Source organism: Dermacentor albipictus, chromosome 9 (assembly GCF_038994185.2).
Source record: "Dermacentor albipictus isolate Rhodes 1998 colony chromosome 9, USDA_Dalb.pri_finalv2, whole genome shotgun sequence".
Taxonomy (NCBI): Eukaryota; Metazoa; Arthropoda; class Arachnida; order Ixodida; family Ixodidae; genus Dermacentor; species Dermacentor albipictus.
Window position 1 is genome coordinate 25,748,810 of NC_091829.1, and position 20,690 is coordinate 25,769,499.

The 20,690-nt window shown below is 48.8% G+C and overlaps 1 protein-coding gene across 1 annotated transcript in view; it reads left to right on the plus strand.

Annotated features, from left to right (window-relative positions):
- The first annotated feature begins 397 nt into the window (after positions 1-397).
- nompA (no mechanoreceptor potential A) overlaps positions 398-20,690 on the plus strand; it is a 99,417-nt gene continuing 79,124 nt past the window's right edge. Inside the window, exon 1 of the mRNA XM_065431732.1 lies at positions 398-559. Coding sequence (XP_065287804.1) covers positions 527-559 — 33 coding nt within the window. The 5' untranslated portion in view covers positions 398-526. The remainder of the gene's footprint in view (positions 560-20,690) is intronic.

The following is a 20,690-nucleotide window of genomic DNA, read 5'->3' on the forward strand; positions in this document are numbered from 1 at the left end:
ACCAAATCGCTCACGACCGCCACAGCGCGCTCCGAGACCGACAGCTGGTGTTCGACGTCGATGTCATGCGCCCTCCTGGGCGCCACGCCGGCCAGCGGGAGAGGCATGCGGGATTCGCGCAAGAGGTGACGAGCGCTCCCAATTCATTTTGTTCACTTCCTTCCTTCATTCCTTCCATCTCCTTCCTTCATTCCATGTGGTGCGCTTGCACCACATGCTCGTTAATTCAGTAAGTAAGCGAATGTTTCCGAGTTTATACGGCACCAGTTCTCGCTGTATCCCTACTAAAGGTTTCAGCACGTTTATTTGTTGTTTGTTTGTATGCTATCCAAAAATATTTTGCGGCATAACTGAACTGCGTTTTCTCGCTCCGAATTCGCCGGCAGGAGAAGGCGCTTCTCGGAGCCTCCCGGCAGAGGCTACGGGGCACGCCCGTTGCTCGGAGCCAAGAGCAAAAGCCTGCCGGGCATCTTGGAGGTGAGCGACGTGGCCGCACCAGCGGAACTCAAGCCCGAAGACGCCGCTCATGCTCCAGAGGTCGAGCCTGCTCCAGCTAAACGTGAGTTGACACGGGGCAGCAGGAATGGCCATCGAAGCGTGACCCAGAGCCCATCCTGCTCGAGATTAGGCTGCCGATATATATATATATATATATATATATATATATATATATGTGTGTGTGTGTGTGTGTGTGTGGCGCACGCATTCAATTTTGTTGTTAAAGCGTGCCTGTGCCAGATAACAGACTTCACAAAATTTCACCAATTAAGTAGTACCGTATGGCCCATATTGCAATTTACAAATTCTAGCCGTGGAATTCACTTGGAACGAAATCTCAGGATGAAACCAGTTTTGAGACAGATATTAATTCTCGAAATTTGCGGAGAAATGCATTGGCGTTGAGTTACTTTCCTACCAAAACGTCGTTTTATGCATCGAAGCACACAAGTAACTGTAACGCCAATGCGTTTCTCCGCAAGGTTCGGGAATTTATATCTACAAGTTGGTGCCGTCCTTAGAATTCGTTCCAAGCGAACTCCACGGCCAGAATTTGTAAATTTCAATATGGCCATCCATATGGTAATTAGCTAAAACTTAATGAGTGAATGTTTGTTAATTAGCCGATTATGCATTTGAAAATTTTTTGGAAGTAATCGCCTCTTTGAGTAGACCAGCTCATATACTGGAATTCTATCTGCCACAAACAACCTTTAAAACTTTTGCGAGTGTTCGCTGAAACACCCGGTATAATATCGGGCTACCCATGTCATTTAGCTGCGTCATAAGCACGGTTGCACAAACAAACACACCGTGCATAGAACAAATAACCAAACAAACTTCGTGATAGCTCAGTAACTGCTTCATTTCCCAACTCTTTCCATTAATAACGTTATGCATACTAATTTATTGGTTGCTGATAAGACCTCTAATCGACGGTCACGGTCATCTATAGTAAACGCAGGGACCTGGTCCAACGTGCGGTCTCATAATCCGTATTATGGCAAACTGCGCGTCATTTCACCGATGTCGTTAACCCCCGTATTCAGAAATGCACCTTAACTTGAAGCCAATGCTTGACTTGATTTTAATGACGCCTGTCGCGGACGCACCGAAAGAAACGCAATGAGCATCTTTGGCGCGTTCGCAACAGGCGTCATCTATATCAAGCATGGGTTTCAAGTCAAGATGCATTTCTGAATACTGCGGTAAGGGTCATGTGCCGCTTTCCTGAACGCACAATTACAGAAAGTTGGTTCCACAATTACAATAAACACTGCTTTCACTTTTGCGAGACACTTATGCGCTCGTTGTCCCAAGAGGCACCCTTGAGGGTAGTACCAAAAGGCTACACGCGTCACGTACATCGTCACCCCTCAATGTTCAGACCTCGCTTGCTGGTTGTCATTGTTAAGACGTATCGCAGGCGCTGTTCATCGTGATTTAAGATATTGCGGAGTACGCGCCTAGTGCTGCACTACGGGGTTTTGGGATATAAAGCCAACAGACAATAAGGATAAGGAAAGCATAAGGGCAATTGCTTGTTACTTTAAATAAAATGTAGAATTGGTAAGGTAAAGTGAAATGAAAGTGGAAAGAACTTGCACTCGGTCGGAACCTAACCCACATCCTTCGCATTGCGCGTAGGATGCTCTAACCAATTGAGTCACGGCGACTGGTGCTCTCATGTCCACGTTGTCGGATATTTTCTTGTCAGTACGAGATCTGATATTGGTAGCGCTAGCCAGTGCTCCTCGTGGCCAGTGCGGCGGATGTGGAACATCTCTTCAACCGCAGACGCCACGTATATAGTGCATTGGTGAACTTAGGAGCAGGCAGCCGGTCAATAAACTCTCGTGCACTACCTGAAATGTTCCTAGCTGATCGTTATCAAGAATTCGACGACATACGTAACGGTAAGTATACTAACCAAATGCTATAGCAACTCTTCGAGATATTGAAAGAGAGTAGCTCTCGGGGTCGGCGTCGGCGCTCCCACGGTCCACCACACTTTTCTCGTCCAGCGGAACCCGAACGTCGCGACGTCCCAAGCGACGTCGCCAAAAGAACGGGCACCGTCCAGTACAGGTGTCCCGCCGTGGTCGCGCTCTGCGCAGCCGCGGCGCTGCTTTCCGCGTCGACTTTCGTCAAGTCGTGGGCGGCGCGGCGCGGGGCGGCGACTCGCTACGTCGCCACCTGTCACTCCGAGGGCTGCGCCCACATCGACTCCGAGATGCGCGACCTGGTGAGCGCGCAGTTCGATCCGTGCGTCGACTTCTACGACTACGTGTGCGGCAGGTGGACGGGAGCGCCGGACCGCTTCTCGTCTTTCGTGGACGACCAGCGCGTGTACGCCAAGGCCGCCACTGTCGCCTACATGCTCGCATTGCTCGGCATAGAGGTGAGGGTGATGCGCTCTGCTTCAAAATGCGAGTGTCAAAGCTAAGTCATTTACGAGCCTTCAGCAGTATATCGTTTTCGGCAGCGTAAACTTTCAGCAGGCGATTCGTGTGGTTGTTAGTGCTGGCATTTTGCCTGCTTCGGGCATGTATTACAGCGCTCTCTGTCATGGTCTACGCAGAAAGCTCGACAAGACACCGTGATCGCCTCCATGGCCTCAGTCTACAACGGCTGCGTTGAGCACTTCGCCACGCGCAAGTCCCTGGACTCGGTCGCCGACGAGGTGCTGCACGCCCTCAACGTCCGTCTAGAGACCTGGAGAAACTCGACTCTAGCCGGCATGCTGCCCCGGCTGGTTGAGTTCTCGCTGCTCTACAGGCTTCACTCGTTCTTCGCCTTGACCTTTGAACGCCGCTCGATGCCACTGCGAATGACAGTGGGAAAAGTTGTGCGAAACATATCGGCCGCCGTGTACAGCCTCGACAAGCTCTACTCCTACTTCGAAACCATGGTTGTCGCCATAGATAAAACTGCTGCAGCCCGCTACGAACTCCTGCGCGCGCTGGTCAAGCTCGACGGGAAGGTTCACGAGGCGACCAAGATGGCTAGCACGGTTGAAACGACGCTGCCTCTGGAGCAACTCGACGTGGAAGGAGTGCCACACGAAATGTGGGCGTCATCTGTAAACCGCGCCTTCTCCCTGGACAGGGAGGCGTCGTTTGCAACGAAAATAGCTGTCAGGAGTATTGGCAGTATTCGCGACGCCTTTTCGGCAATGGTCAGAACGGACTCTGCAGTCGTGTCCATGTACCTTCTTGTCCTGGTCACTTCGCAAACGATACGCTACGAATTCTACGAGCGCTACGCCGAGGTAGAGCAACGAGTTGGTTGGGTACATGTATCGTGCAGCGAAGTGCTCAGCAGGCTGTTTCCCACGCACTACGCTAATCTGGAAGCGACGGCCCTGCGAGAGCACGTGCACAACGCGTCGGCGTCGGAACTGCTCGAGGAATCCAGGGGGTACCTAATGGACAGTCTGAACGACACTGCCACGATTGATGCCGCTGCCAAAGACGGAATACGCGAGCAGCTTAGTCATGTAGACGTCGTATTTGTCGAGCCTGTGAACGTCGCTGACTTTCTTGCAGAGAGTGACGTGGAGCACACGCAAAGTTACATCGAAAATATGTTCATCGCAACGCGTCAGGAGGCAGTGGAACGTGCTCTGAACAAGTCCAGGTGGCCACCTCACTCCCGCATGCTGGCTCGCAAGCAGTGGCTCGGCTCTTTCAGCTACGTCGAGAAGCTCCGCGCCATTGTCATTGCCAGCCAGAACTTCCTTTCTGCACCGCAGTTTGCTTCGTACATGTCCAGGGAAGTCTCTAATTACGCGATTCTACGGGCTCGCTTCGTGCGGGAGCTGCTCATGGCACTGTCGCAAGAACTTACAGGCACCGACATTTGCTCGCCGTCGATTCAAGACAGAGTGAGCTTCGTTTCGAAGAGCCAAGCTGTCGAGGTCTTTAGGCAGGCCGAGTCGCTTCGCCTCGCCTACCAGGCGTACAAGCAACAGAAACGTCTTTGTTATGGCGTCGAAGAATCAAGTCTCGTCGCGTTCGACAGGAACTTTTTCCAGGTGTTCTGCGTTCAGTTCTGCAGTCATCCTCTGCTAGAGCCGACACCGTCCCTACTGCGCATGCGCGACAGGTGCGAGGTTTCGGTGCGCTCACTGCCAGAGTTTTGGGAAGCGTACAAGTGCCCGGAAGAAAAGGGGAAACTGTCGTCGATGCGGGATTGCCTTGTGCCTCGCCAACGATACTGATCGTATACTAGACCTGTGAACCGAAACACCGAATGAACTCCGCGATTGAAATCCTTGCAGGTTGCGGCGCATTATAGTTAGTCCGCTGATATAACAATATAACAGGTCGTCAACGCTCGAGCACTCTCATTGTTGTTTGGTTCTTTGATACAGTGCTGGCATTGGACGCTATGAATTGGCTGGGTCCGGACGCTGTCAAAAGCGCGCAAAGGTAGCTTCCAGGGCCGACTAGAGAAAAGTTGATTAAGTTTGCACCCGTAATTGAGCTTTTGGACAATTGGCACCCAAAGCATATACGCCGAGAAGCATCCATTGCCGTTAGATACAAGGTCCTATGTGTCACGAGGCGAATGGGCGTGCACACGACCACAGTTGAACAGCTTCGGCTTTGAGAGGCGTCCGCGCAGGGCGACAAGCGTCACCATTGACCAGGACAGTGTATCTATAGAGCGTGCCAACCATTGACACCACCATTAGTTCGCCACAGGGCGGAGAACTAGCTTCCTGACAGTGGTTCTTTCACACCAATTCCACAACTCTTATTGTGCCGGCCAGTACGGCATGGTGCCGGCGCGTCATCGCGTCGGCGCGGCACACAATTGTGTATATCGGTCAGAGAACGGATGCGGATCCGACGCGAGTGGATAGGCCAGCGGCGCTGGACGGTGGCAGACGCGCCCTTCCGGATGTGACGTCCCGCCAGACGTCACGTCCTGGTGACGGTGGAAGAGCAGGCAGAGGGAGAAAGCTTTTAGCGGATGGGGGTAAATGCCGCGTCCTGACGCAAGGGCTCCACTTAATGTGAAACCCGTGGAGAAGGAATGCCATGACAGGTCGCCTCTCCGCGTGAGCGGGATTCTGACCACACGAGGGGACGAACGATAGCGCTCTGGACGCCGGGTGGACACTGCCTCTGGCAACGCACACTTTTCTTCGTGCGAGTCGTCTCAGCTTCTGAGGTAGGTGGTGACGTCTTGTATCTAACTTACAGTTAGGGAGCAATGCTGTTCAACGTTCTGGAGAAGTAGTGGCAACGGAAAAAAGAGAGAGAGAGAGAGGGAGAGTGCTGGTGTGGGTTCGCGCAGTGCGTATCGTGCTCCAGCTTCCATTTTCGTGCTTCGAAACGCACTGTCACAAACATCTCGATATGTTCATTTTGGATGGAGAAATAACTTCTATGCTTACAAAAACTTATGTGTGCCCGTCCGCGTTAATCTGAACAACGGGCATTATAAGATAGAACAACAACGTGATGCGACATTGGTCGCTTTGGTAACGCTGCGAGTTTCAGTGAACTGCTCACCTTCAGAACTGTGCTCTTGGAAAGACGACAAAGCTACCAAGAGAAACCGTTTGCGTTTTGCATGGCAAAGCGGAACGAAACCGCTGCAGTTCCTGGGTCCAACGGTGGTGGATGCCTTCCGCGAAGCGACTTCTCATGAAACCGGGAGCTTCTGCAAACCTTAAACTATCGAAGCAAATTACACATTCACTTTATATACACGTGAACGATCCCGCTGTGTGATCCGTCCTACGAGCCCCTTGGGGGCAAGGATCGGCTTTCCGCATGCTTAATTAGCTTCAGGACGATGCGAATCAAATAACTTTATATACACACGTGAACGATCTCACTGTGTGCTCCGCCTGCCGAGTCTCCCGGAGACAAGGTTCGGTTTTCCCCGCGCGCTTCAGGACCATGCGCGCGGTTAGGTGGCGTGCACGGGCCATGCATACAAGCGTGGCCGCGGCGCGCGTTTGGGACGTGCGAGGGTTCGCGCACACCGCGGCGCGACGCGAGAGCGCGAAAGTCCACTGCGGTGTACGACCCAACTCCTGAAAAGTAGGTCGCGCAGTTCACAACCGAAAGGCCACCACCACCACCATGCAGTCGGTCGACCGGCGTGCCGTGACTCCCCCAGTTTGGGCTCGAATAAAGAGCGCCTCATCCTGCCTCGACGCTGACACGCGCTCGCGACCTGTCACGCCGGCGCGACCCTGGACGCCGATGCGTGCGGTGTGCGTGTCGATACCGTTCGGAAGCGCGTTCGCGCCACACGCTGTGCGCATTGTTTGCCGGTGCCGAATGGGAATGTCTGCGGCTGTTGGCGGCTGGGCGATCGCTGCCTGCGCCCGTGTGTCCGCGTGGCTCCCGCGGAAGCACGCAAGGGCGCCGCGTGTACGTAATGAACCAGCGTACGAAAGGGAACACAATATTTGCCACTGAACACTGGCCAATTTTTTCTCTTTCTTACTGTGAAATACAGCAGAAAGAAAAAAGAACTCAGCAGACTTCAGTGACTGCTCTGAGCTTATTAACAGCGAAAGCAGCAGCAGGTTCTTAAACGTATACAACGCCATCTTGTTGTGGTTGTTGCCTTTTACAAATATGATATCTTTTCAAAAACTTTCTTTTTTGTTTTTTGCAACGTTCTCCTCGTCCTCTTCAGTATTGCCTCACGTGGCCTTCGAGATACGTGCACAGACGCCACCGATCTCGGACTCTCCATGACGCGCACCTGCAGGAATTACGAGGCACGAATGTTCAAAACTCAGTGGCAAGCGGTTTCGGCTTTCAACTACGGGTGCCAACCGTTCTGATTTTGGCGGAACAGTCATGACTTAGAGCAAATGTTCTGAGCCCCAGTCGGAACTTCGCATTATCTTTTTCTGTTGAATCGGAATCCATAAGCCAGATTTTCTTTTTATAATACCTGACAGCTCCGTCGCACTTTCTTCTCTTTTGGCTTCTGTTGCACTGTCAGAAACTTAAAGACGGTTCTGTATTAGTCGTGATTTTCGTTCTGTTGTAGGCCCTGAACGTTCACGGTACCTCTGTCTATATTGGCAGCCGTGTTAGCCATGCAACTACAGCGCATATCTTGTGCATCGCGACACAGCAGGACTACAAGAAAATTTGAAAGTTTGTTGCACGGTATCTAGTGGCGATCATAGGCGAGCAATTTCCTTTCTTTTTTTTTTCCTTCGTCGCATGGTGAGGGTGAATCTGAGGATGAGAAGGTGGCCTGACTGCGAACGGACGGACAGACGCGCTCAGTAAAGCTAGTTTCGAGGTCTTCATTGCTGTCACAGTACAGGATAGCGTGTCACAGTACTTTCTGCACGACGAATGCCTCCAGTTACACCAAGAGATTGCAAGCAAAATAGTAAGTTCCGCTTCTCAGATTTCCTACCAGTGGCGGACATGATAAAATGTGCGGAAATAGATAACATAATTTCGTTGTGCATTATTTCGGCGCAACTATTCGACGCGGGGAATGAACGAAGATACCACGAGGGTGGATTGCTTAACGTGCCTCACCAATCGTTGGTCTACTGCCCTTCAATGATTCTATCATTTCACTTGCTACTGATAACGGCAGCAACGACAAAACTGCAACGACGACTTGCGCAGGACGTTGTGTGAAGTGAGCTTGCGGCAGCACTGTAGAAGACGAACTGAAAAAGCATCTGGACCAAAGAAATTCTTAATTCCACCTCAAAAGGTGACGGGAGGAAAATGCGTCGCCGTACTTCGAGAGCTGGTGACGAAAATTCGCGGGCAGAAACAGATCCGGATTGAATGAAGAACAAGCGTGGCTGTGTCCATCAATGACGCGAGCGCAACGTTGAGGACCACAATGACTAAGTAATGACTGAGATTGCCACATCCCATGACGAGGACCTTTAAACTGGTCCTGGAGACAATACAGGGACCAGGTACGAATATCCGGTGCCCAACAACTTAGACGCGCGACGGGGGAAGCCTATACTACGGATGTAATCTTCGCCACGAGACAGGTAATAGAGAAGCGTAGGGAACCATATGAACAGGCATATTAGTAGTCACGATTGATTTGAAAGAAGCTTATAACTGTGCAGAAGCAGGATGAAGGGAGTAGCATTATGGCAGAGAGCTCTCCAAACAACAACGTCCGGCTGATTCAAGGTAAGTACTCCTAAAGAAACAACGACAAGAGTTTGCAGATGCCTCAGCGATATTGGAAACCTTGAGATGACAGTGGCACTCGGGGAGTTTTCCGATCCTGTGCCCGTTCATGCTAAACACATTGATGGATGTTCCGAGGGAATGCTATAGTTAAGGACAGCTTGGGGATATCGTCGAGGAAGACACTGCCCTTGCAGCTATAGTTACTAAAGTAAATTATTGAACAACACTACTGAAGGTAAAGTTGCAGCACTATATAGCAGTTTCAAAAGGAAGAGATTAGACAATCAGCAGACGCTAATCGGAGTACTTGGCCGGCAACATGGAAAGTCACTTGTAGAAAGACGCAACTTTATACAATAGAATGGTGAAGACGGAAGACGAACTACTTTGCTCCTAGAGTGGATAGAGAAGTCATAGTATGAGAGGGGGCCAGCAGAATCCAGGAAACATGTAAGGAATCAAAGAATACGTGCTTCAGGAGTTCCGGTCTGCAGAAGGGCATGATCCAAGTGCGGGTTTGCCAAATTCCGTTATTTGCTACAAAAGCCCACAGACCGAGAAGGACAGTGCTCTCCACTCCCCCGAGCTTTGAAGCATCGTGTGTGGTACGGCAGTTCTACCATATGAACAGACATATGACCTTATGACCAGACTATCATATACAGACGACAGGTACTTTCACTCGCAGAAGCACCCAGGATAGCGCCGTACGTTTCAATTTGGCGATATAAAGAGCAAGAACGGCTTGAAAGATGAACAGAGAACTCTATTAGATCTCTTCATTCAATGGCACTTCATTTGTATCCACCGGCTACAAACCGCTGGTGCCAGGCATTCGCACACCGTTATCTAACGGGAGCAAAATGCCATAAGCAGCACTACGCGGAAGACTGTACCGTCTGAAGGCTAAACGCGATTGATTCAAGGCTTTCCAGTGTCCAAAACCGAGCTCAGTTTGCAAAATCAACACGGGGAAGCCTCCAAAAGGCCGCATCGAGCAAGTCACGTACGTTCGCGTCCCAATTAGCGCACGCTCGCGGCACTCCTCCCAAGGTCATCGTCTTGACACAACGAGTCGGTCACCCTTTGAGCACTACAACCCTTTCGCCGCCGGACGTTTGCTTTTTCTTTTTTTTTCTTTTTCGTTTGACGCTGTTCCAGAGTTCAAAGAGGATCGCTTTTGTGCGTGCGAATGATGTTCTCACATACCTTTCATACACAGAGGCTGCGTTTTTTGAAAGAAACGCGAGGCCAGTAGCTCTTTTACTTTTTTGGAGTATGTGCCTGCTACTAACGGAACCCCCCGCGCGCGCAATGTTTCCAGCCGTTGCTCGGAACAGCAAGCGATGCGCGAGAGAGAAGGGTATACATGGTCCCTGGTCGGACACTGCGCGAAGGTGTTTTTCGTTTCGCGTTTGTTTGTTTTTGTTCTCCCTCGCCGGGCGCCGCGTGCGTCCCACGAGAGGACGAGCTATGTGGGTCAGTCGCGTCCTTCCATAATCAGGCGCCATCAAAACGCGCGCGGGAGAGCACGCGCTCGCTCGTGCCTATTCAAATGACCCCCGCGCGGCGTCAGCCTTGTGAATGTACTGCCGGGGTGCGGTTTTCACTTTGCGTCTGTCCCGGCGGCGGTGCGTGGATGCAACTCTCTCTTTCTATTATCATCCGGGAGCCCTCTCCGTTCTTCTCTGTATCTAATGCGTTGCACGACAGCTCGCCTCGCAACCTTGTTTCGCGTCCAGACGGCACCAATGTGACGGCAGCTTACGCTAAGCTAACGCGGCAATGTTAACTGCCGCGTTAGCTTAAACAATATTGACCGTTTGCGCACAACCTGCAACCAGGCCACGTGCTATGCGAGATGACATGACGTCTTCTTCCGATGTCTAAGAATTTGTGCGCTGGGACTGCCTATTCCCAATTTGAATCTGTTGAGAGAGGGTGATGGATATTACTTTATTTCATAAATACCTGTTCGCCTGGGCAGGTTCCACTCGATTTTCCGTCCGCGCTTACTTACGGCCAGTGCCTCATGCGTCTCAGTTGAAGGAACGGAATGAAACGAGTTATCTTTCTCATGTGAGTCTCGGGTCTTTTGCGATTTACTGCGCTGTCTCAACACCAAACACCAACCAAGCGTTTCTTCTTGAGTTATTCTGATCATAGAAAAGGGTAATAAGAGCGAAATCGCGGTAGGGTGGTAAATCTCGCCGCGTGAAAAGAGTTGAAATGTTTAATTAACGCGGGCACTCATTGCGCAGAATAGAGTCGGAAAGAAATAGGTGGCCGCGCTTCTTAACTCCGCTGAAACCGCTGGACTTCATAACAGCATCTCGTGGCTCTTGTGAGACACCATGCGCAACCACAGATGGAAGGGAGCCTAACACCACAAAGGCCAAACAACATGTCATACTAAGAGAAATTAGAAGAACATGTTCACTTCATTTCTGGCTATAAATTATGCATTCATGCAAGAATAAATAAAACGTTTGTTGAGTACAGTACAGTTAGTAAAGCAGTTATTCATTACTAATTACTTTATTCAAGTATGTGCATCTGAAAACTCGCTCCAGCGTATAAAAAAAGCGACTGTTGGCTTTTCGTTAAGATCGCCGAACTTAAATCACACTTTTGTGATATGAAGCACAGCGTGACAAAAATAACACGTTAGCCTTTGTTCGTTTAATCCCGCAGAGACACATCCATTCCCCCAAATGTGCTTGACTCTGCATAAACGATTGATTGATTGATTGATTTATTGATTGATTGATTGATTGATTGATCGATCGATCGATTGATTGACTCAAAAGATACTGTTTAGGATTTTAGGTGTCAAAACTACAGTATGATTATGAGGCACACCTTAGTGGGGAGACTGCGTAATAATTTTGACCGCCTGGAGGTGCTTCAACGTGCACCCAATGCACGGTATACGCCAGCGTTCTTCCATTTCGCCCCTACCGAAATGGGGCCGCCGCGGGCGGAAATAAAGCTTGCAACCTACTACGGCGTCTCTCATAGCCCATGTGTTGCTTTGGTACATTAAATCAATCAATCAATCAATCAATCAATCAATCACATTATTTAAAAAGTCGGGCAGCTTCTTCCTCTCTTGGGAAAGACGTGAAAGGACGAGAACGAGGGTGATTTCATCCCTCGGCGGATGCCTGTTTATGAACTCTTGGAAGTGCTCTGCGCATGACGCGATAAACTTGCACTCAAAACCAAAACTTGTTTTAACTTGATATACAGTGTATAGCAAATGAAGGGCCATATTGGCATAAAAGTTAGAGGCTACATCACCCATATGCGTCGTGTCGCACGCCTCTATGCGGTTATTCGTCGGAACGACATCCCCATTAATACGACCACGATGTTGCGCCAGGCGTAATGTCTCCGAGAAGTCGCTTTCTTGATGTTATACCATATAAGGTCGTGTATAAGCCGCCCGCGTTCATAGCCCGCGCCCCCCCCCCCCCCCCACTTTCGGACGCAAGAATTTGCGTCCGAAAAGTCTTACAAGATGGCGCCAGTTAGTTTTTCCCACTCGCCGCAAACTATTATCATCATCATCGTTGCACATCGACCTAACAGGTCGAGTGCCAACAGTGCTAACAGACCGAGTGAAGACGCGGCTGGCCGAATGCCGAACGGACTTGGGCGTGATTCATGGTGGCTTGACAAGCGTGCTGCGTGCGCTAGATGTTTGCGTAAACCGGCCATTCAAGACGGAATTTCGGCGGTGCTACGCCGAGTGGATGGCCGCGGACAACCACGAAGCAACTCGGACAGGGCGACTGAAGCGAGCGTCTGTTCAGCAAATGTGCTGTTGGATTCTGGACGCCTGGCGTTCCGTGTCAGTGGACACCATCGCAAAGAGCTTTAGAGTCACGGTGATATCAAACACCATGGACGGCACAGACACCGACCAGTTTTGGGAGCGCGCCCATGAGGCGAGCTCGTCCGACAGTGGTGAGAGTGCCGATGAGCTGAGCTCGGTCCGAGAGTGATTAGCCTGAAAGCGGCAATAAATAGTATAATAAAATTCTGATATCTGTCACCAGTTTAATTATCTGAAACAGTAGTCGCAGTGGCACTGGTGTGCTAATGTGTCGCTATAGGCCTGATTCGTGTATAACTCGCATCTGGCAAAATTTGATGAAAGAAGTGAGGCTTGCACACGAGTATATGCGAGTGTTACACGATTGCGCCTTTTACGTACGTTTCCCTAGTTATGACGAATCATTAGTTATGTGACTTATCAGAGGCGCAGAGGGAAACTAGCACTACAAACACTGAAGGAAAATTATGCAGATCCCACGCACTGTGGGAATCGATGTAAGCGAAGCTTTCTGTGCTGGTTGCTTAAATTGACCATAATTAGCGCTGATGTTGACAGCGAAATCTTAATTTATTCAACGTTTATTCTAACACGAGAGTGATGAGTTGATGTTATACGTTACCTTGCGTGCACCACTGCTGTTTGTCTGTGCATTACACAGAACACACAGGGAGAGGTGTTTGCTTGAGGCGTTGTTGTGCGCTGCATTTCATAACCTCTGAGAGGGTCGAACATTGTAATTGCCTCACATGACACATCGCATCTTGGCAGAAGTATTAAACTTTAATTGGATTATGGGGCTGTACGTGCCAAAACCACAATCTGATTATGAGGGAAGCCGTAGTAGCAGACTCCGGATTAATTTTGACACCGTGATGTTCTTAAACGCGTCGCAAAATCTAAGTGCACGTGCGCTTTCTATTTCGCCCCCGTCGAAATGCGGCTGCCACGGTCGGAATCAAATCCGCGACCTCTAGCAGTGCCGTAGCTGTAAAGCTATCGCGGCGGCCGCCGAAGAGTTGATTTGACGGTCGACCGCTTCCGTAGAGTCGCCTAGACCCTGCGGTGCGCTTTAATTAATGCAGCTCTGTTTCTGCAGGCCCTGCATAGTTTGTCCACTTGACATATTTGCATGGTGTTCATTTTATCAGAAATAGCAGGAACGTACTGTACCGTACCTTGAACTTAAACTTAACCAGTTTCCCTACCACCTCCCCCTCCCCCTTGTATGGGAACTGCCTCTTCGCCTCCCTCCTCTCTACATTTCTATGTCCCCTCTGGACTCGCAGGTTAGTAGAAGGGGAAGTGCTGCAGTTTCTGCAATGCTTTTGAGGAGGGCCACGGAAAATTACAGGTGGCAAGAGGCTAATGTGACGACAGGCAGGGAGTTCCAAAAGGCATTGTGTACATGCGACGCGGTGGCGTCCAAACGAGTTTCTCGCGTCGCGTTTTCCGCTCTGACTGGTTCCTGCCACGTATACATACGCTCTGAACCACTCTCCGACGCGGTGTGCTAGACAGCAGCAGCAGCAGTGGGAAAGTCGGAGAGGCAAAGAAAGCTTCGCTTAAAGAATCCAGTGCCCTTCCACTCTGTCAAGAAGGATGAGCAGCTAAGCTGTGAATGCGTGCCCCTTAATGGCCAGGTGCACCTCCGCCGTGGGTCGGCCCGGTATTGCACTATCTTCGGCATCGGCCTACTTCTGGGGACTGCTTAAAGCCTGCTTCACCTCCACCGAGGGTCTTCCCGGCATTGCACTACCTTAGCGTAGTGCTTAATGGCCCACGTATGGGGAGGGGAGTGTTCAACGCCTACTTCACCTCCGCCGCGGGTCGGCCCAGCATTGCACTATCTTCGGGATCGGGCCACGTATGAAAAATTGTTGGTCTATGTCCACAGAGACGAGATCCGCCAGAACGTAGCCATAAGCAGCTTCGCTGTAAAAAGAGAGAGAGAGAGAGAGAGATTTGGAATGCTGGACGCCCGTACGATTGAATGTATCACACTGGTCACGTCGATGTCGAATCTGCGGCCGCAATGTGACCGGGCAGTAGGCACGGACAGCTCCGCGCGCCGCAAGCGCGAAAGGGAAGCACGGCCCTTGTTGCCGCCAGCCTGACAACCGGACACCCGCCGGCCGCTGTCGTTTTCATGTGAAAACGAGACGGCATGACGGACGTCGAGGAAAGGCTCTGCTGGAGAGGGTTCGCGTAGTGAGAGGGAAGAGGCAGTGCTTCAGTTTGCTTCACATACAGTACGGCGAGAGAGCCGCGTGTGAGAACGTCGCTGCCGGAACTGCCGGTGGCGTGGAGCAAATAAGAGAGGACGACTGAACGAAACGAATACGAGAAAGGAAGGACAGTCAGAAGGAGATGGAAGCTGAGGGGGAAGGGAAGGGTGACGGTTTTCATCGCGCAGAAAGAAAACAAAGCGTAACTGTAGAAAGAAAACGCTGAACAGACGGCTCCTGCTGCGTTGTCGTACGGTTCCCCGCAGGCTCGGACAGCTCTATTCTCATGCAGAGGAGACCCCGCCAAAGCGACGAACTGAACACAGCGCGCACGAAGAGGTCACAGTTTTTTGGGGGGGGGGGAGTGAAAGTCGCCCGTATATACGTACCCGCGCGCAGGAGCCTCAGCGTGCTCGTATGCTGGGCGCTTCGGTGTCTAAAAATGGCCACCGACTCCGTTGCAGGCATGATAGCGATCGCAACGGCTTCCTACTCGTCGTTGTTGTCTGCTCGTTATTATTATTTCTTTCTATCTGAGCGACTGCAAAGCACTGTGTAAGTGTCTAAATTAACGGCGGCTTAATGGCATGCCCTAGAATGGAGCTGCGGGAGGCACAACGCAGGCACTGTTTCCAGACTGTGCCTAAGCAAGTGGCCGGTTGCTGCTCATCAACACAACTTGATAAGATAGGAAAAAATGGAAGAACGTTGTGAAGAACGACGGCTCTGTACTAAAAACCAGTGCCGCTTATAATGATGATAGTGACGGCATTGGGCTTGCTGATAGAACGACATACTGCCAGAATGGCATCTCTAACCAGCATCACGAGGAAAAGTAATGCGATGTAAAGTCAAAAACTAAATAAAGCTTTGAAATAATAGAAACGTCAAACGGTAACTGCTGGCTTTCACAGATAATTTGCGTTCTCCGGCCGTACAAAGCGCCCAAACTTATTACGAAGCGAGGCAATGCTCAGCACGAAACTTCTTCTAGTGAATTTGGCTTGAGTTACGCAATTTCTTAAAATTGGTAATAAGTACCAATGTTTCTTTGTGTACTAACGATAGCGTTACTAACGGTACGCCTAAGCACTTCTTTTACTTCGAAGCATTCTCTGGTTGAAAAGCTATAACTTCTGTCCCCTTACGGCAACGAAACCACAAAAGGGCAGATCGTGTTTTGATACTGTATGATTTTTTAATTAATATAAGGTGCGTACCGTGTTTCACAGATCAAATTTACACGGTAAGGAACATGTAGTGAAAGAGGTTGGACTGAGCGTCTTTGTAAACGACTGCGGCTAAGCAAGGTCCAGAACCTCATAAAGTTAGAAGTCGACGCGGGAAGATACTTGATGCCTAAAGGGCAAAACCTACGTCAACTAGTGTCACAATGCGGGGTTTTTGGCTTGCCATCTTGGAATGCTATCGCAGCGCAAACAAGACGCGGGCACGAGAGGGAAAGATTTATTATGACAGAAAATCTGGGAGGTTGGCCTGAATCAAAGTTTTGACCTGCTACTCATCATTGGGGAAGGGAGACTGGAATAAAAAGAGAGAGGGGGGAGAGGTGTTCAGGGTGAATATGGTAATGAGTGAACTTAAACAGCAAAGAACTTCGAATTCTCAAATCTGGACCGCTTTCGTGCAAGAAATTGATGCGAGCCTTTAGAACATCATCGCTGACAAGAAGGACGTGAGAAGTTGACGTGAACGCATAGGCACGACGCGGTGTGTGTGTGTCTAGAGGGTGTTGCAACTAGACGCATTTCTGGTTAACATCCCTGCCTTCTCTCATTTTTTCTTTCTCCCTAATAGTTCACCGGAGAGTGCTCTACGAATTGCGGGTGGCTTGCCCAGCCGCATTTTTTTTTCGCTTAATGTGATCTAGAACATCGGCTATACCCGCCTGTTCTCTGATCTACACTGTTATCTTCCTGTCTCTTAACGTTATGCCAAAGTTTATTGTGATATCAATCATATGGACACTCCAAGGGAATTTCTGCCGTCGCCGTGGGGTTACGCATATATTCAGGTATTTCTATGCCGTATGCCACGCCCTGCTATATTACATGCGGTACATGCGGGTTATATTGCCACACCATTCTATCACTAATGTTGCTCACACCAGGTCTTAGATTCTTGACTACATTATTCCTCAGAATTTTGAGAACGGCAGCCCGAAAGCAAATGTCATGAAACAAAAAACCGACAGCAGATGCCTTTCATCTTAGGTCGTCTCAGACTTAAAGTGAAATATTAAATCGGAGACCCGCCTTTCTTGCTTTCGCGACACTGAATAAAACGCTAGTCACCGTTGTTTCCAGGTTATTAAGACCGCTAATTCCCAGAATCGATCGTGCTCGGCTGGGAAACGGATCACCCGACGTTCGAATGGAGCTGGCGCGGTGCTTTTGACAGCCGTCCCGCCTGTCAACGAGGGCAACCGCGTCAGCCAAGTAGGCGACGCAGCGAAGGACGAGACGTCACAGAGACGTAACAGAATGACGAAGAGTCAGACATATATTTGCACTGCAATGACGCGGCGTGTGTCGTGTCCTGCCTTTTCGCGCCGCTATAGTTTCGTTCTCCAATAACTGCCATTATTTTTTAAACTCGGGGATGACACGCGCTCCCCTTTCCTCCTGTCGAGTGCTCCATTGAATCGGCTTTTGACAGCACTGCCTCAGTGTGTGTGTGTGTGTGTACGCGTCAGAGTGTCTAGTTCCACGAAACTGCCAGAACAGGTTTTGATAACGCAACGAGTCTTTTTTTCTCACGCCTGAAGCCACGCTGCCGTTGGAGCGCGTTTTCAATTGATTACATTAAAAGATAATAGCATTTTTTACTTCTTGAGCTCGCGGGGAATTTAGGCTGAATAGCGTAATTACTGGGCTGACGGCTATCCAGAAAGCCAATAAAGATGAACTAGAAAAATATTTTCCGTCGGTACACCTTTTAAAGCAGAAAGAAGAGCTACGTCGAAGATAGCGTGCCGCTAACAACTGAAACTGTTGTTTTCCAATTAAGAGGTTCAGCGATTGAGGAAACAAAATATGCCGGAAGCTTTATGTGGCTAGTAAAAGCGTGTAGTTCGTATCATTCATGTGGAAAGCTTCTTCTCGTTTTTTTAGAGGACTGCATCCATCCTGTAAGCCTAACATGTGCTTAGGCCATAAATGTGCAATTGAGAAAAAATAGTAGAAAAGAATAGAGTTTCGTGGCGTGTATTCGCTTTTTTTTTTTTTTGCTGAAGATGTATAGTTAACGTAACTCTAAATTCACTGTCGAGGACACGAGTTGGCGCACTACAAAAAGCCATAAAAACTTGGGTTTTATCAGACTAGTTACAAAACCTTACTTAATGATGTAAAATGAATGAATGAATGAAGGCCAAAAGGTACTTTTAGTACCCGTTAATCATATCTTTGCTTTGCTTGTAGTTGAATGAAAACATGTGATATGGCAGAAATTTCTCAGTAAAAATAATCGCTAATTTCTCACTTCTCTCGGAAGTTCACGTTCGCCGTGCTTACCGCAACTGCTGTAGGAACCTTGGGTATGCAGGGAAAAATTACTATATAGAATTCTATTATTGCATTCATGGCACGTTTTCAATGAGAAACTGCGTCAGTGCACACATGTGCAAGGAACGTTAGTATGGTTCATGTCAAGATAAAGCAATATTTCATTCTCAGCTTATAAGTTGTAAGCATCTGTGAAAATCCGATCAAAATGTTAAACTGACGCATAAGCTTAAAACAACGTTCTTTGCTGGTTACGATGGTTACGGCGAAATTGTCTTATATAGTTATGACGAGAGTGAATTCAGTTTTATTACAGCTAAATAACTCGGACTTCCTGGCCGATACAATGTAAGGATTCATTTTGCTCGATTCTACACCTGTCAGATACGCGCTCTTGACCACGCTATAATGATGATAACATGGACTAACTAGCTCTCCGAAGAGCATGGATGACGACTGCTGGTTGGAGCTGAAGGCGATCGGATCATCGACGAAGCATGAAATAGAATCGTTAGGTTCTCATGTCGCGCTTTTTTTTACTACTGCAACAATTTCATATCTCGTATTTTATCTTACCAGCGATCGCAATAAATAAACAGATAAATAAATAAATAGTCAGATTATTTTGGCACATGCACTGTCTCCCAGTCGCCATCATTGCTCCGCACAACATCTTCACTGCAGTTCAGGCATGACAACGGTGAAGGTATCTTCGCGAGCAACATTAGGGAGCCCCCTCTCAATCCCGTTTCTTTTTGTATGCTTTGTTTTGTTCACACCTGGGAACGTGGATGTATGCGTTGCGAGGCTTCCGACAGGCGGCGCCACGTACTAGTGCGTACTCTGAAACCTTGAAGCAGGAAGTCTGTTGTATGCGCGTGAAAGACGACGCTATTGCGCGCGCCCTTTCCAACTACCTTTTTGCTGCTAGAGCGAGCCAGCAACTTCCTCCTCTTTCTCTTGCTTCGTGACGTCAGAGCTTGGCGCGAATTCGCTTCACGTCAACGTTGCCGGGATGGTGCCGCCACCTGTGAGAAACGAGAGGAAACGATGTTACGCTGCTACAGGAAGGAGAAAATGTGACGGTGGGGGTGGAGGAGGAGGTTAATGTCATGGCAATTTTGCGAGGCAAGTAATTGCTGCTAGCACATCACCACTAATTTGTAAATTGTCATTGAAGGAAAAATGCTATTAGTTAAAGCCAATGATTTTATGAGTGCGTTACGACAGGACACATGCTCTCGTAACACATAATGTACTAGCTCTCGAAAGACCACGGATGACGACTACTGGTTGGAGTCGAAGTAGTGCGTATGTACCTTACATCCGACGTTGCAGGTGGGCAACATTTTTGCTTCGTAAGGTCTCGCTTGCTGGTGGCAGAATAGACATGCACTTTTTCTAGGTGTGCTCGTACAGACAACAACAATGCGTTTAATGTAGACAAAGGTGAAATAACGTTTCAAGCGCAGTAACCGCCAGCATTATTTAGTCGGTACATTGATAAATCAACCAGTTCTTATTACTTAAAATCACATGACACAAAAATGGTGAATTTGTGCATTTCTAATAGTACACCTATTCTACTCATTGAGGCGATGGTGTTGTAATCGACCTGGTGCTGAACTAAGCGTTTTGGAAAATACTCCCGTTCCCTTTGCTGAAACTTGGGGATTTCTTTTACATTCCTGAAACGTATTGTGAGCGATAAGCTTATAAGATTGTGCAAGGATATCAAGCGAGTAACTTAAAGCAGGGAAATTGCGTCATAGGCGAAATCACTTCTGGTTCTTTTGGCTGACTTGAATTCAGAGGTTTCAATCGCTAATCGCTATGAGATTATTTGTGGCTCACTCGCAGAGTAAATTGATTAATACCCGTTTTCAGTGCGCAAAAGACCTTGAGTACTGCATTAGTAACATTGATGGAGTTGATATTAATTAACATACCCGCTGTCCCATCGCACCATATCATTTCCGGCATCGCCTTTCAAAAGACTACATAAGTCATGAAACACTGCACTCAAGTCATGAAGCAACCAGTCCAAATACGTACGTCTCCGCACTGCGTATATCACTCTTCTGCCACATTTCTTACTGCAACAAGCTGATTGCAAGGATATGTAGTTTAAGTGCATTGAAGGAAATCTTTAGCTTGTGGGCAACTCAAACTTCGTGTTAATTATTTTTTACAATACTTTAGTAGTTGTTCCTTGAATCTAGTTTTCATGTGTAAGCTGTAAAACAACGACGTAAATGATTAAGGCATGACATTGCGTTTGTTATGCAGCTTCTTAGCGTTGCAAGAAAATGAATGCAGGTGTACTTTATAAATACGCTGGGATTTTGTGCGTGCTAGGAGGCCCTGCTTGTTCTCAAAGCACATATAATGATTTCGTTTTTGTTCTTATAACTTTAATCCGGCA